Source organism: Zootoca vivipara, chromosome 2 (assembly GCF_965207765.1).
Source record: "Zootoca vivipara chromosome 2, rZooViv2.hap1.1, whole genome shotgun sequence".
Lineage (NCBI taxonomy): Eukaryota > Metazoa > Chordata > Lepidosauria > Squamata > Lacertidae > Zootoca > Zootoca vivipara.
The window spans coordinates 33927072-33942252 of NC_142584.1; the positions used below are offsets into that span (position 1 = coordinate 33927072).

The window sequence follows — 15181 nt, forward strand, 5'->3', positions numbered from 1 at the left end:
CTCCCAAGAAGCAGGCGTCTTTTAATTTCGTGACTGCTGTCACCATCTGCAGTGATCAAGGAGCCCAAGAAAGTAAAATCTCTCACTGCCTCCATTTCTTCCCCTTCTATTTGCCAGGAGGTGATGGGACCAGTGGCCATGACCTTGGTTTTTTTGATGTTGAGCTTCAGACCATATTTTGCGCTCTCCTCTTTCACCCTCATTAAAAGGTTCTTTAATTCCTCCTCGCTTTCTGCCATCAAGGTTGTGTCATCTGCATATCTGAGGTTGTTGATATTTCTTCCGGCAATCTTAATTCCTGCTTGGGATTCATCTAGTCCAGCCTTTCGCATGATGAATTCTGCATATAAGTTAAATAAGCAGGGAGACAATATACAACCTTGTCGTACTCCTTTCCCAATTTTGAACCAATCAGTTGTTCCATATCCAGTTCTAACTGTAGCTTCTTGTCCCACATAGAGATTTCTCAGGAGACAGATGAGGTGATCAGGCACTCCCATTTCTTTAAGAACTTGCCATAGTTTGCTGTGGTCGACACAGTCAAAGGCTTTTGCATAGTCAATGAAGCAGAAGTAGACGTTTTTCTGGAACTCTCTAGCTTTCTCCATAATCCAGCGCATGTTTGCTATTTGGTCTCTGGTTCCTCTGCCCTTTCGAAATCCAGCTTGCACTTCTGGGAGTTCTCGGTCCACATACTGCCTAAGCCTGCCTTGTAGAATTTTAAGCATAACCTTGCTAGCGTGTGAAATGAGCGCAATTGTGCGGTAGTTGGAGCATTCTTTGGCACTGCCCTTCTTTGGAATTGGGATGTAGACTGATCTTCTCCAATCCTCTGGCCATTGCTGAGTTTTCCAAACTTGCTGGCATATTGGGTGTAGCACCTTAACAGCATCATCTTTTAAAATTTTAAATAGTTCAGCTGGAATATCATCACTTCCACTGGCTTTGTTACCCCAAACTCATAACAGCCACTATCTACCTTACCTCCAATAGCAGTGAACTGTGTGCTGGGGAGCACAAGTACTGTGGACTGTTGTGGGCATCCCATAGGCTGGCCACTGTGGAAAGATTGACTGCTAGAGTGGTCTGATCCAGCTGGGTGGTTCTTATGTTTTTAAGCTGCTATTAAAGGCACAGGAATTGGGTTTTTGTTTTTGTTTTGTTTTTTGGTAAATTAAGAGACTACAATGTAGTAAATCACTTTTCTTAAGAGTAATCCTGGAGCATATGTATATATTAAAACAAGTCAAATATTCATTACTCTGGAGGAAGAGTTTGTTAACAGTAGCTTGAGAACTTCTGATGGGGGAAAGGAAAAATAACTAAGGAAATTCTTGCACAGAACAGCAAACCAAATCCCAAATTTTGGCAGTGTGAGAAGGAACCATGTGAGGGTCACAACCTAAATAACTCATGCCAGATTCTGTCTCAACGGCCATTAATAAGCAGTAAAAGTTTGTATCTGGAAGAATATTATTATGGCTTGATTTCAAAGTCTACACCGTTTACACTCACCCTTTTCTGGTTACAGACAAACACATTGGCTAATATTTAATTAAAACAAAACAAAACTTGCTCCTCCCTTGAGGCTAACAAAAAATGACTCAACAATAATATAAATACTGATTTCCCCACTCCGCCCATAAAAGCATGAGAACTATTTACAGTTGTTTTCTTGAGTAACCGCACAGAGACCGATTCTTAAAATACGGCATTGGGCTTTCAAGCTGCATTCCTAGGAACTCTGGACTTGAGCAGAAGCTTAACAGAAGTTGCTTAATTAGAAGCTCACTAACACGGTGGGCAACTTGAAAGAGAGCTTGTTCACCAGGTTCAAGCTTCTCTTCCAAAACACAAAACCAGTTGGTGCATTAGGAGTGTTGTAGGGTTCACTCTCATGAGTTGACAGCTAAGTTCACCAGGCTTAGACTGCAAACACCAGAACATGTCCCAGAATCCCCAGTCAAGTGCACAGAAGTAAAATATCCAAATATAAGAATGCTCCCTGCAGAACATGCCTCTGAGACATTCCTTCCCACGTATCTGACCCAGTGAATAGTTGGGTAGCATTACATTGACATGCCCATGCAAATTTGCCTGTTATAGGGTGTTAAGACAAGCAAAATTCTTCCTGGTCTATGACACCGTAGGGGTGAAACCAGCCTCCTGAAGAGCTGTGTTTGGGGCATGATTAACTCCCACAAGTCTTCCTGAAAACAGCAGACTCTCTACTGTTCCAAGGATGCTGCAATGAGATTCTGAAACTTGCAGTTTTATAAGAATAGTGTTTGCTCACACTAAGCTGGCAGGCTTAGATGTTTTGGCTTTGGGATGAAGAGCACAGGACTGGAGCAGACTGAAGCAAAAACACAGCAGGTACAGCTGCTGAAGTTTACATGGAAGTTCACTTGCATCAGCTCAGATTTTCAATGGTGAGGCACAGATGATCTGCTCTCAGAGGCACTTTTAATTTTTTAAAAACTGACATGTTCTAGGGCTGAATCCTGGTATTAAAAACAAACAAAATCCAGCTTGTGCTAATTTATTATGGAACTAGTATCATGAAGCCCATTAAAATAACGGGTGCTAGAGCAGACCTGTTGCTCTAGCAACGTCGGGGACATGTCTCTCTCATCCCCGTGGGGCACATGCGCAGTAGCACAAACCCAGGGACCATAGCTGCCAAGTTATCCCTTATTTTAAGGGATTTTCCCTTATGCTGAATAGGCTTCCTCGCGAGAAAAGGGAAAACTTGGCAGCTATGCCAGGGACTGGACGCAGAGACACTTGGACTTTATTATATAGGATTATAATATTGTTTACCACAATTCCCCAAGTAGTGATTTTACTTCTTTTGGAATAAGGTCAAATGAGGCTTACTGGTCTTTTGTAATATTGGTCTTTATTTGAAAATATGCAGGTCGAGTGTAGGTGAAGGCACAGCATCAAATCCTCCACTAGGCACCCAAAGTTCACTGCAGCCACTCAGTTTTCCAGGTCTATTACTTACACACATATGTGTGGCAGGGGTGAGGCAGATCATGGAAATCTTTGCTGGCCACTGATACAGAGAGTAATTAAGAGTAACCCGCCTTCAATTTCTGTAACAAGCAAAACATGTCCAACCTGTTTAACACTAACAGAATCCCCAAAATGAAAGGGAACCAAAGAGAAAATCCAGCTCAGTCCCCCATCCATAACACTATGCATGGCATATAATTGTACAGTACTGTGTCACATTAAAATGAATTTAAAGTAACACATCGGTAAGTTGTATACACAGTACAAATGAACACGAGGTTTTTATGTGCGTGATGTTGTGTCACACATAATTATGATGTTTTATGTTCTTTCACATTTTTGAGCGTAAATAAAAGGTCATATGGGTGGACAACCTGCCTGTGACATGATAGTCACAAATAAGTAAGCATGACACAGACAGTGGGAATTTGGAGTCCACTTGGACCCAGGTGGTGCTGTGGGTTAAACCACAGAGTCTAGGGCTTGCTGATCAGAAGGTCGGCAGTTCGAATCCCTGCAACGGGGTGAGCTCCCATTGCTTGGTCCCAGCTCCTGCCCACCTAGCAGTTCAAAAGCACGTCAAAGTGCAAGTAGATAAATAGGGACTGCTCCAGCGGGAAGGTAAACAGCGTTTCCGTGCGCTGCTCTGGTTCGCCAGAAGCAGCTTTGTCATGCTGGCCACATGACCCGGAAGCTGTCTGCGGACAAACGCTGGCTCCCTCGGCCTATAGAGTGAGATGAGTGCCGCAACCCCAGAGTCGGACACGACTGGACCTGATGGTCAGGGGCCCCTTTAACCTTTACCTTTTTTGGAGGGGAGCAGAAAGGTCTGTGAACCTAGGGGCAGTTGTGCCCCACACTCCTGCCTGTCCTTCAGGCATTGTGCAGCCAGCTGCTTCACAATTCAGTAGCCTAGACTAGAAGCAAACTTATTTGGGAATGTTGCCCCCTGCCCCCACCAGTTGGGAGGGGTGTTTTGACACTGGCGGCAGCTACTTCAGCCTGCCTTATGAGTGAGCCGGCTCCAGAAAGTGTAGGGGCGTTCTCTCTCTCTCTCTGCTTTAATTTGAGTTTTACTGATTTTCAGTTATGAATGAATCGGATATACAGAAGGAGGGGGGAAATAACAATACCAACAGATCGGAGTACAGACACATCACAAAAAAGAGGGAAATGTTATAACCGAAACAATCCCAGCTGTGGTTCGCTGGATGCACGCTATTCAGATAAAAGTGCCATTGCACCATGTTCCGAATGTTCTGCTGGTGGACGAAAGCCATGCTCGATCGACTGCGCCCATTCAGCGTCGTTCTCTATACCAATCAGCTGCCACAGCAACACGGTGGAAACTACCCCACTTGCTGCGCAAAAACAGCTGCGCGCCTTCGCTCTGAGCGTTCCATACAACCTGCGCGAGCCGCCTCTTGGGAGCATGCGCAGACAAGAGGTGCAGGGGTGGGGTGGAGCGTCCTCTCGCCTCCTCACAGTGCGCAGGCGCACGGGTTGGAAGGCAGCCGGGCCCCTCCTCTGCTCCGTCACTGGCTAACAACGAGCCGGGCCGTCTCCGCTCTCTGTTCCCCCCTCCCTCCTCCTCCTCTTCACCCCTCCGGAACCGGCGGGGGCAGCAACACCCGAAGGAGGGAGCCGAGCAGAGAGTCGACATGAGACAAGAGACCAGCCGGCCTTGGCAATAGAAGAAGAAGGTGGGTCCCGCGGCAGCGGCGGTGGAGCTCGGCTTCTCCGTTCATCCGCTCGGCTGCTTCCCTCGTCGCTTCCCCAAACAGCGTCTTCCTCGGGCTGCTCTCCCCACCCCCTGAGGAGGCCCCCTTCACCCCCCCCCAGCCGCCCCCGGGTTCCCCTTCCCCTTCCCCTTTTAAGCACCTTCTCTTCCCCCCCAGTTCCCTTTGACTCCCACCCTCAGTGCTCCTCTCCCCCAGCTGCCCCCCCCATCCACGAATATGGTATCCCCCTGCGCCTCCTTTTCGCTCTTCTTCCTCCTCTTCACCTATGGCCATCTCCCATCCTCTTTCTCCTTTTCCTCTTCCTCCTCCTCCTCCTCTCGGTCCTTCTTCCCTCGCCTAATCTCAGCTGCTTTCCTCGGCCCAGCCCCTCCCGAGTCCCTCCACACCTGGCTTGCCTTCCCTCTCAGGGTCTTCTCTCTTCCTCAGCTCCTCCCCCCCCCCTTCTCGGTCACCACGACTTCCCTCTCTTTCTCTGGCTTATGCCTCTTTTGAGGATTATCCTCCCCCCCCCTTACCTCTCTGCCCCAAAGTGGCTGGTGCAACCCAGCCAGATGAGCGGGATATCATTATTTTATTTATTTATTTCCCTGTTCCTGGCTTCCCACTTCTACCTGACTCTCAGCATTCTCAGTGCATCCTACCTCTTACCTCCGCAATCCTTTCCTCTATCTGCCTGCCTGCCTGCCTCTTCCCTTCCACCCACCACTTTCTGGTACCCAAACTGTACCTCTTCCCCATATTCACATTCACATTCCCTCTTCCAGCTTTCCCACATGTGCCATTGCTGTCTTTCTCTGGCTTCTTTCCCATTGATCTCTCCCCACGCTTGTCCTTAAAATGCCTTGGCTTTCCCCTTTGTCCCCTGGCAGCTCTTGGCTGTTCCCTACTCTCTTTTAATTTTCTTCTCAGTTTATTAACCCCAAACTCGGGCTTTGTTTACTTGAGTGCCCTTTGCTTTGCCCCAGAATACTACTTTCTTTCTCATCCAGCCCCCACCACACTCCCCCACTGTGGCTTTTTGTTTGTTATGCTATTCTTCTGCTTGCATATTCTGAAGTTAGGCAGTTGTTCCCTAGCTGGCTCCTAAAACAATTGCCCTACCTCCAAATAAGTCAGATGGATAGTGGCCAAATCTTTGGGAAGCTTCCTCCCTGCTCACTGATTCTCTTCTGTGGTTCTTAAACCCTTCCCCCCTTTTTTTAAGTTTAGGGAAAGTTATTTGTCCCATTAAAACCTGCCTTTTCAACTTCAGTTGCTGGAAAGGGGCTACAGTGCACAGGAGATTATTAAAATTTGCTAAAGTCACTTAATTCTATGAGTCTGTGGTAGATGAATTCAGAATAAATAGACCCCAAACTTAGTCACACTTGATGACTTTTTCTGTTTCTGCTCTCGACTGCTTTGCAGGCTGCAAGTGTGGTGAGAAAGAGGGAAAAAACTGTTTCGAGCCTGTACTTTATCATTATTTGGATTGGGTTTTTCTGCTTAGATGTGTCAAAAATACTGTGACCAAACGTTTCTTTTCAGTTCTTGTCTTTCTAGCTTCCTAAGAATAATGGTTTGGTGGCTTGCTGACAAACCGATCACTGTGTTGCAGGGAGTTGATCTTCCTCCAACATTCTTCCCTTTAGCTGCTTACAGAATTATTGTTGGAATCTTGGAAGAGACTGTTAACTTCCATTGGCATTCTGAAGCTAATTTGGAAAAGCAGCCGTTTGTAGACTTTTTTCTGTAGCTGTAGAAACTGGTCCTTGCCACCCAGACTGGCTGGAACAACCCAGTCAGATGGGTGCGGGACAAATAATAAATAATAAATAGAATGGCCTCCTAACACCCATTTATGTTGGCTGTGTACACAAGATTTGTGTACATTCTTGTGTGTGTGGAAGAAGTCTTGATTGTTAAGCAATACACACCAGGCAGTAATATTCAGTCCCATGAATTCCTTAAGGGCGTTCCTACTAAGTGCCCTAGTGGCAATTAATTATCTGTAGAGCATTGTATTTTTCATCAGCTTCTGTGTGCTTGTGCAGAAGTAAATTAACTAAACATATACCAAATGTATGCCTGGAAGGTATTTATTTTACTACTTACCATCTTTATTGTGTTTATAAGAATGAAATATTCATTATTCTTTTCGTAACTTTAAAATATTTACTGTCTATTAAAATGATTGGTACCAGCCCTGAGTCTTGGGGAAAGACTGAGCTAAATTTCAATAATTAGCCCATGTTGCATTTAGATTTCAAAATAGGTCAGTTTTTTATTTACAGTTTTGCAACATGTCACTCTTAGATATCAATTCAAAAATCTTATTCTAGGTATACTGAATAATTTCCATACTTTTTGCTAAAAACAGATGTTGTTCAGAGCCACTTTAATGGGAAAAATCAATAGAGAAAGTAATAATAAAATCTTATTCCTAGTTTCCCCATTATATTCAATATACAGTACCTTGTCCCATTTTTAAAAAAGAAGTTGCCTGCTACATTTTCCAGTTAAAGTTGTTGAGTCTGTGGCTATTTTGTTTACATTATATAGATCTGCTAGTTTTAGTATGAGAACATACTGTATTTTTAGAAGGTACCCCCCCCCCCAATTTCCTTTTCAGAGGAACTTATTTGAATATATGCTTAAGTAGCACATAGCATAGAAACCTGTTCTAAGGCTTTGTATTTGCCACTTGTCAAGTAACATAACTTACACCATTGAGATGAACGAATCCTTTTCTGACTTTCAGCTTCTTGGAGTTAAGTAAAGATAAGAATTGCTACCTCCCAAGGTGCAGGTGCCAAGTATAATACAGGGAGTCTTGCAGACGTGATTGGAAATATGTGGGTGTAGGATTGCATTCTTAGTTGCCTTTTGACTATTGGTTATTTCAAATGCATTTATTAGTGTATTCAAGCTTATGTAAAACCATGAGGACCACAACCTTGAAATGCCATGGCTGAAGTGAAAACACATGCGTAGTACAAATATTGCTTTGTACTTCCTGTGGTTGATGATGTAATGCTTGTTCCTGGTCTGTATCAGTAACTGTGCATGGTGTTCTGCCATCCTCTGAATGTGAAATTATAAATTGAGCCAGAAATGTGTTGCTTAAAATAGTAGATTAAGTACCCCTCCCCCAAACACACATATTTTAGCCCATGTAAATGATACTAATTTATGACTTAGTATAGTTATTCAGATTCCATGATGATAATGACCTTGGCTATTGCCTTTTTAAACATGTGGTGAACAGTGAACGTATTCTGATAGTAGCACCACCAGTAGAAATTATTGACCTTGAGTTCTTAGTCCTCAAAATATTCTTGCATATGTCATCAGGATGTGGAATTTTGGTGATGGAAAGGAACATGCAAAAAGTCTCCATGGTAACTGTTTAAATTAGTGTCAATGAATGCATTTATTTCCCACTATTTTTGTTCTCTTTTCCCAGATCTGTATAGTACTAACTCTGTGCAACCATGGTGCAGAAATACCAATCTCCCGTGAGGGTGTATAAGAAGCCCTTTGAGTTAATTATGGCTGTAAGTATCAGTTTATAATATATTAATAAATTACTCATTTGCTTGGGTGGGTAACATTGGTTAATAAAAACTGAGTGCCATGGGGTATCTTTGCTCTGAAGTGGGTGCTATGTAAGGCAATTTCCCGTTAACAAATAATTTAGGCAGGCCTTTCACATTTGCTCCAGGATATGATGGTTGAAAAGTTTCAGCAGGTGATCTGGAGAAATACCTGAGGGAAATTAGAACAGTATGTTCTGTGTTTCTTGCTGTCTGTTCATCTAGATTAGGCAGTTCATGGGATCATTTCCATCACCACACCAAACCATGATTAATGAAACTTAGCTATAGTTTTAGCATGATATGTGAGTTGATAAACAATAGTTATGGTTGTTGCTCTGTCCCCAGAGCCTGTTGCATCTAGAGATCAGATTAGATGAAAAACAAAAGCAGTCAGGCAGCTCTAAAGCCATTGTATTTTTAAAATATATGAGACTATGGTTTGCTCTCAGACTTTGGTTAGGTATGCCATGGTTTGATGTGATGTCTGAATTGAAGCCACTGAAGCATATGGTTTAGGCATTGCGATGTTGCACATATCTTTTCTTAGTGTAGTCTTGAGATAAGCAACGTCTTTGGGGAGGAGTGAAATACGTATTTGTAACTTTTAAAAAACCTCTTGCTCTGAAGCCTAGCAGGAACTCCGACAGACTTGTTGTAGGAGGCACAGCAAGTCTGAAGGTGTTGGCAATGGCCTTTTAAGCAGATCACCAGGACATGCTGTGCAAAACAGCTTCTTTTGACTATAGTGCCAAGATATATTTGAAACACTGGTAAAGAGGATCAGTTCAAGTTGGCACTGTTTATACCTATGACTTGGAGATACGTCAGCACAAGTATAGGAGCAGGAAGAAGAACTCCTACATTAAGACAGTATTAAGTGATGATATTAATGCATGTATTTAATCTGATTTTCCTTCTTAAAGTCTCCTCAGTTGTAATGACATTCCTGTGACTTGTCTATGCACACCTTGTCTGAAGTGATGTTGAAATCTGGGGGGGGGGAAGAGATCTTACCACCATTATATTTTATTTTCTAAACATCCTAACTGAGCATAGCATGATAACTCATGGGAATAGGGGTCAAAAAGAAGTTAGGGTTTGGTTAAGTGAGAAAGAGAGCTGAAGCCATCCTTTTTGTGTTTGTAGGAATTTGCATAAATGAACATAGAAGGCAGCAAGATTAATAAAAAACAGAACAAAACCCAACCATGCTAATAGAACTTCAGTTTTGTTGGCAACATGTCTCAACCCTGAGCATGCATCTTAAGGACAGAAATTGTGCCGATGAGCACATGAGACAGATGTGTTCAGTCAAGTTCTGCTGATGCTTTTAGCAAGTTTGCAGATAAAAGTGCATGTTTGTGGACATGCTGAAGGGGTTGTTATTTCTCATTTTGCACAAGGGCTTAAACAAAGTTCGGTTCAGGAAACAGTATCCTAGATCTAGGAAATTCTACTAAGTATCCTTGTTCAGAAGTCCTTGAGAAATCTTAGCCTGGTAATGGTATCTCCTTAACACAGTGGCCAACCTTCCCTCCCCCACCTCCCAAATTCCTCATGGGAATGGACTGGCAGCAAACAATGTGAACACTTGCTAGGGTGAGACTTGTTATTGGTAAGTAAAGACTTCCAACACTTCCCAAAAAACCACCTTCAAAAAATAAAGTGACGTTAGAAATCACTAGGCACCAAAGCAAAATAATGTGTATTTTTGGTACTTCTGCTTACAGTTTTAAGGCAGAGGTTTGTCTATGAAAGATGGAGACATGAGAGTTCTCAGCGGTTTCAAGCATAAGCTTTGGGCTTCACTTTGAAGCCTTTGTTCATGGCCCACTAGCCATATATTGCAAACATCTTTGCAATAAGTATACAATAATAAGTACTGTATGTAGAGTTCTGCTCTAGTTGTGTAAAACATAATTTGTGCATCATACCTAGAAGCCCCCATATATGCAGTGAAAATGTTCAGCCTGTTGAAAAGAAGACGAAACCAAGTTTACCAATATCTTTGTAAATATCTTCAAAACCTAGCAAGAGCAAGCTCTTTATTGCTGGCGTAAATGGGTTTCATGCATGAGCAGTGCAAACAGCTTAATGGATTTGTTCAAGCTTGGAATATATAACCTACTGAGCTCTGAACAGCAGATGCATTTCAAAAATACACACTTAAAATTTGAGAATTTGGCTGAAGGGGTGCTTTATAAAAAAATACCCCTGTAATGCAACTAAGTGATTTATTTTAAAAACTAGACTCCCTGAGCTCAGTCCTGCAAATATGTGTACAGTATAGCAACACAGTTCTAGATTAAACAACGTTATCTTTGTCCTGATGAGGAGTTGCAGCCAAAGTTGGTCAGGGCTTGATAACAATGAGGGTGGAGTAGGAATGTTTTTTGAGAAGGAAACTGAAAGAGAAGGTGGTGGTAATTCCTTTGCGCTGTTCTCTTCTTTCAAGCAAAAGCCTTTTCAGTGGAATTAGATTTCAAAAAGGGAAAGTGTTGCATGTAATTAGGAAACCTTTAAAAGGCTTCATTACTTCATGCTTCATAATGCTAACTATATTGATTCTTTTCTTTAGTAGGGGAGAAGTGTGGCCTAGCCAGAAACCAATAGAGCAGGATTGGTCTACATAGATTTTAATCAGTTTTATTGATGCTGAAGATGGAAGATGCAAGCTTTTCTTGTCAAGAGTTGCTAAAAAATCAGCAAATGTCTGACTGGCAGGCACCATAAATATTGGCTTGAAGTTCAGTTCTGTTGATGTCTGTTGCTTCTGTAATGCTGGCTAATAGTAGTTTTGGCTTTTATAAGATTGTTGTATCGAAAAATGAGACTTTTCTTGAGTGTAGTATGCTTAGGCTTGTGGCTGCACTTGATCTTGGCAGGGTTGTTGAGGGTTTGGAGAAGACGACACTACCTGTGAGACAGAAGTTCTTTGCAAAGCGGAGGCCTTATTTACATCTCTTTTAAAGCTGCATATGTGATTTCCTGAGTGCAACCTTTATTTGCAGCAGAATCCTATACAGGCTGCTCAGAAGTAAGTCCCATTGAGTTCATTGTGGCTTACTCCTATGTACCGTAAGTGGGTGTGGAATTGCAGCTTTAGTGTAATGTTAGGCTGACATGCAGAGAACCACATGTCTAGTTACCTGAAGATTATAGTTGGCTGTTAAAATGAGAAAAGTGACCTCTCAAATTACAAATATTGTGTGTAGTTTTGTTTTGTTTTTAAGACTATTAAGCATGCTAAGTTTTATGTATATATGGCTCCTGGCACAGCAATGTAAAATGGGAGCTGCATAGAAATCAGCCAACTTTTTAAAAGCCCTGTCTCTAGATCATGAAATTAGCCTTGGAATCCTGTGACTTGAAAAATCAGAGTGTGTTTGGATTTTGTATCTGTTACACTGCTCCTTATTCTTATTTCAGAGCATTCTTCCTCATTTAACTTATTTAAATGTCAGATTTAAAGCATTATTTTACAGTAAGTGATTACATAAAAAGAACTCTTAAGAAAGCTTAAGTAAAACGCAGGAGTTTCTGTTCCTCTATTAACAGCCAAAGAAATTGTGGGGAACTTAACTCTGCTTTTGTACTATACTCCTATGAATTAAGGGAGAGGCTAGTTATTGCATTGTGGATTGGGTGTTTTATTGGCTTCCAGCCTTTTTGCCAAAGTCTCTCCCTCCAGAAAGTATTTGCTGAAAAGGATGGTTGGGGGTTAGCATCAACCTGCCTTGATGCTTATGTTTTGAAGATTCACTACCCCTATTTCAGTCTATAAAAAAAATAACCGAGAAATGTAGCACAAAATGAAATTGAGGCTGTTTCTGGCACCTGAATAGGAAATCAGTTTTCTTTTTCTTTTTCAATTGTTTTATTTTTTTCATGCTTATTTCCATGCATATTACATACACACACAAAAACAATTCCAAAAAGGGGTACTACTTAAGAGGGGAGGGAAAAGGAAAGAAATTAACATTTTCACAATTTATAAATGTTTATATTTATATAAGCAATTAATAAAAACTGCTGGGATCACTCAAAAGCTGCTACAGATTTTAACATGGTATAATTCTGTTTAAGATATGCTCTGAAGGCCTCCCATTTTGATACAAATTCAATTTTTTTTCAGATAGACTATCTAATTCTGCATATTCAGTCAATTTTTGTATCCACTCTTGTCTAGAAGGAATTATGTCGCTCTTCCACCTTGTAGCTATAAGAACTCTCGCTGCCACTTTTGCATACAAAAAAAATCTTTAAATTTTTTAGGAATATCTGAATCAGTAATGCCCAACAGATATGCCTCTGGTTTCCTAATAAATGAGATTCTTAACATTTTTTCTAGTTCAAAGTGGATTTCTTCCCAAAATTTCTTTATTTTGCTACACTGTCACCATGTATGGTGCAGTGAGCCTATTTGTCCCACCTATCATTGCTCCAGCTTTGGTTTCACCTGTGCTTGGCTCCAGCTGTGGTTCTGACCTGCCAGTCTGTTACTACCATGTGCTGATAACAAGAAGCTGCTCTCAAGGTACCCTAACATAATGGCCTTTCTGAACATGTGTTGTGGTTTAATGCAGCAGCAGACATTGATGTTATCATGCTTTTGCTTCGATAATATTGTGATACATACACCCTGTGTGATTAAAAAGGGCACATTTATTGTATTTGTAGCCTCTTGTCTCCCACAACATTGTGGGAACAAATGTCATGGGATTTAGATATGCTCGGGCCACAATAGGAGAGCAAGCAATGAGTTTCCTGACAGAATTGCTTACTTTTCCAAATCTTATTGTGTTTCTCCACTTGCTGGAAAATGTGAGTGACATCAGCCTTGGATTTAGTTCCAAGAACCTAAGTTGTTCTGCCAGTAGGTCTTCCTCCCTCTTGAGGGTGTTTTCTAAATCTGTGTACTGAAAAACACCCTTTGCTTTTGAGTATACACTTTCTGTTCTGCAACTTGTCAGAATTTAGTTGTCAACTTCGCAGTTCTTCCTGTGTGCTTTTGTGGTGGTAGTTCATGGTCTGTAAACTGCAGATGCTGCTGTTGTCACAATTTGTCTATAATGTGAGGGGCTGGTTGTAAATTTATTTGTCAATACTTTCTGGGGTGGTTTGGTTGGACTCCCAAAGCTGGGGAAGGAAGAAGAGGCAATGTCAAAGGAGGGTTTATAAAGGATGTTGGGGCATAGTAGGAAAGCATTTGCCAAAAGAGACTCTCAACTGTTCTTCTTTGATGTTGAGACTTTGAGAATGGAATTAAATGTAGTGCAGTGCTCAGCAGATATCTGTATCAGCACAAGCATTTCTACTTGTCTGATGGAACAATCTGTCCTCTCTTCCCCCTGCACACTGTTTCAGGGATTCTCCCACCCGCCATGTGGTGGAGAGAAGCCTCGTTGTACTAGTGGAAGTCCTTATGCAAGCTTTGGCTGGCAAGGCTTGTTAGTTGAATCTCAACCATAATTTACATTTTTGTAAGGCTACTAACTCCTGGCACTGCATTTTTGCATTTTACCCTACTTTCTGAGTTTAGGTAGCCTACCGCTACAAAGCCTAGTGTTCACAACTGTTTTCCAATGATAGTTGGAGCGTATATGTCCCATTTTGACTCCTGTACTGCATTGGCTACTGCTGCAGTTAATGGTATGACTTCGGTAAAGGTAAAGGGATCCCTGACCATTAGGTCCAGTCACAGACGACTCTGGGGTTGCTGCGCTCATCTCGCTTTACTGGCCGAGGGAGCCAGCGTACTGCTTCCGGGTCATGTGGCCAGCATAACTGAGCTGTTCTGGTGAACCAGAAGCAGTACCTATTTATCTACTTGCACTTTAATGTGCTTTCGAACTGCTAGGTTGGCAGGAGCAAGGACCGAGCAACGGGAGCTCATCCCGTCGCGGGGATTTGAACCACCGACCTTCTGATCAGCAAGCCCTAGGTTTTGTGGTTTAGACCACAGCTCCACCTGCATCCCATGACTTCTGTACTGAATCACAAATTATGGGCGATACTCTGCTAAGTTTTACTCTGAGCAAATCCATTGAAATCGGTGACCATGACTAAGTTAGGCCCATTAATTTCATTAGGTCTACTCTCAGTAAAATTTAGCTACCATCCTACATAAGGAGAAAACACCATAGTAGTGTTCGAAATTAGCCAGGTGCCAGGATGGCACTTGACACCTCCACCATCTGGGGATCATTGGATCTGGACTGTTTTCACACACTAATACCCCATACTGTAGAATTATACCAGTTATATTTTTTCTGCACAATCGGAATGAATTTTGGGAACCAAATTGCTTTTTTGTGCAGCCTGAGGAGGAGCAGTCACAATTAAGAAAAAGTGGACTGTCCCTGGATCAAGTGACTTTTCTTGTTTAAATTCTCAAAGCTCTTAACCTAGCTCAAGGTTGTCATTTGAACTAGTCAGATGTTTAACTGATGATCAATCACAGTAAGTTCATCATTTGAAAAATATGACCATCAGGCCCAAAAATGGCACCTAGGCATTCTGTAACCTTGGTTTAAGGAGTGATTTCGCGCCTAGCATACATATCTGAGTTTCTAACACTGATCCATATGTCCACCATATGGTGGTTTTATGATTGTGTATGCTGCCAAGCAAGTGAATGCAGCTGGTGTTATATCCTTATATGTGGTTTTTGGCTATATTTATATCGAGTCCCATTGCCTTGTGACTTCCTTGCAGACATCTGTTTGCCTTATAGGGGAAATGCCTGACTTTCCTGTCTTGTAGCATTTGTGGAAGACCATAGCATCAGCACAAGGGAACCTGTTAACATAGCATGCCATCCCTCCATTTCCCTTATAA

The 15181-nt window shown here is 42.1% G+C and overlaps 1 protein-coding gene across 4 annotated transcripts in view; it reads left to right on the forward strand.

Moving 5' to 3' along the window:
• SEC14L1 (SEC14 like lipid binding 1) overlaps positions 1-15181 on the forward strand; it is a 61576-nt gene that overhangs the window by 20947 nt on the left and 25448 nt on the right. For 2 of the 4 annotated variants that reach the window (XM_088661615.1, XM_088661617.1), the window contains exon 2: positions 8209-8299. In XM_088661615.1, the coding sequence (XP_088517741.1) occupies positions 8237-8299 (63 nt within the window). In that variant the 5' untranslated portion in view covers positions 8209-8236. Of the gene's footprint in view, positions 1-4470; positions 4725-8208; positions 8300-15181 lie in introns of those variants that run through there. The other 2 variants (XM_088661616.1, XM_035104569.3) reach the window with 2 other exon arrangements.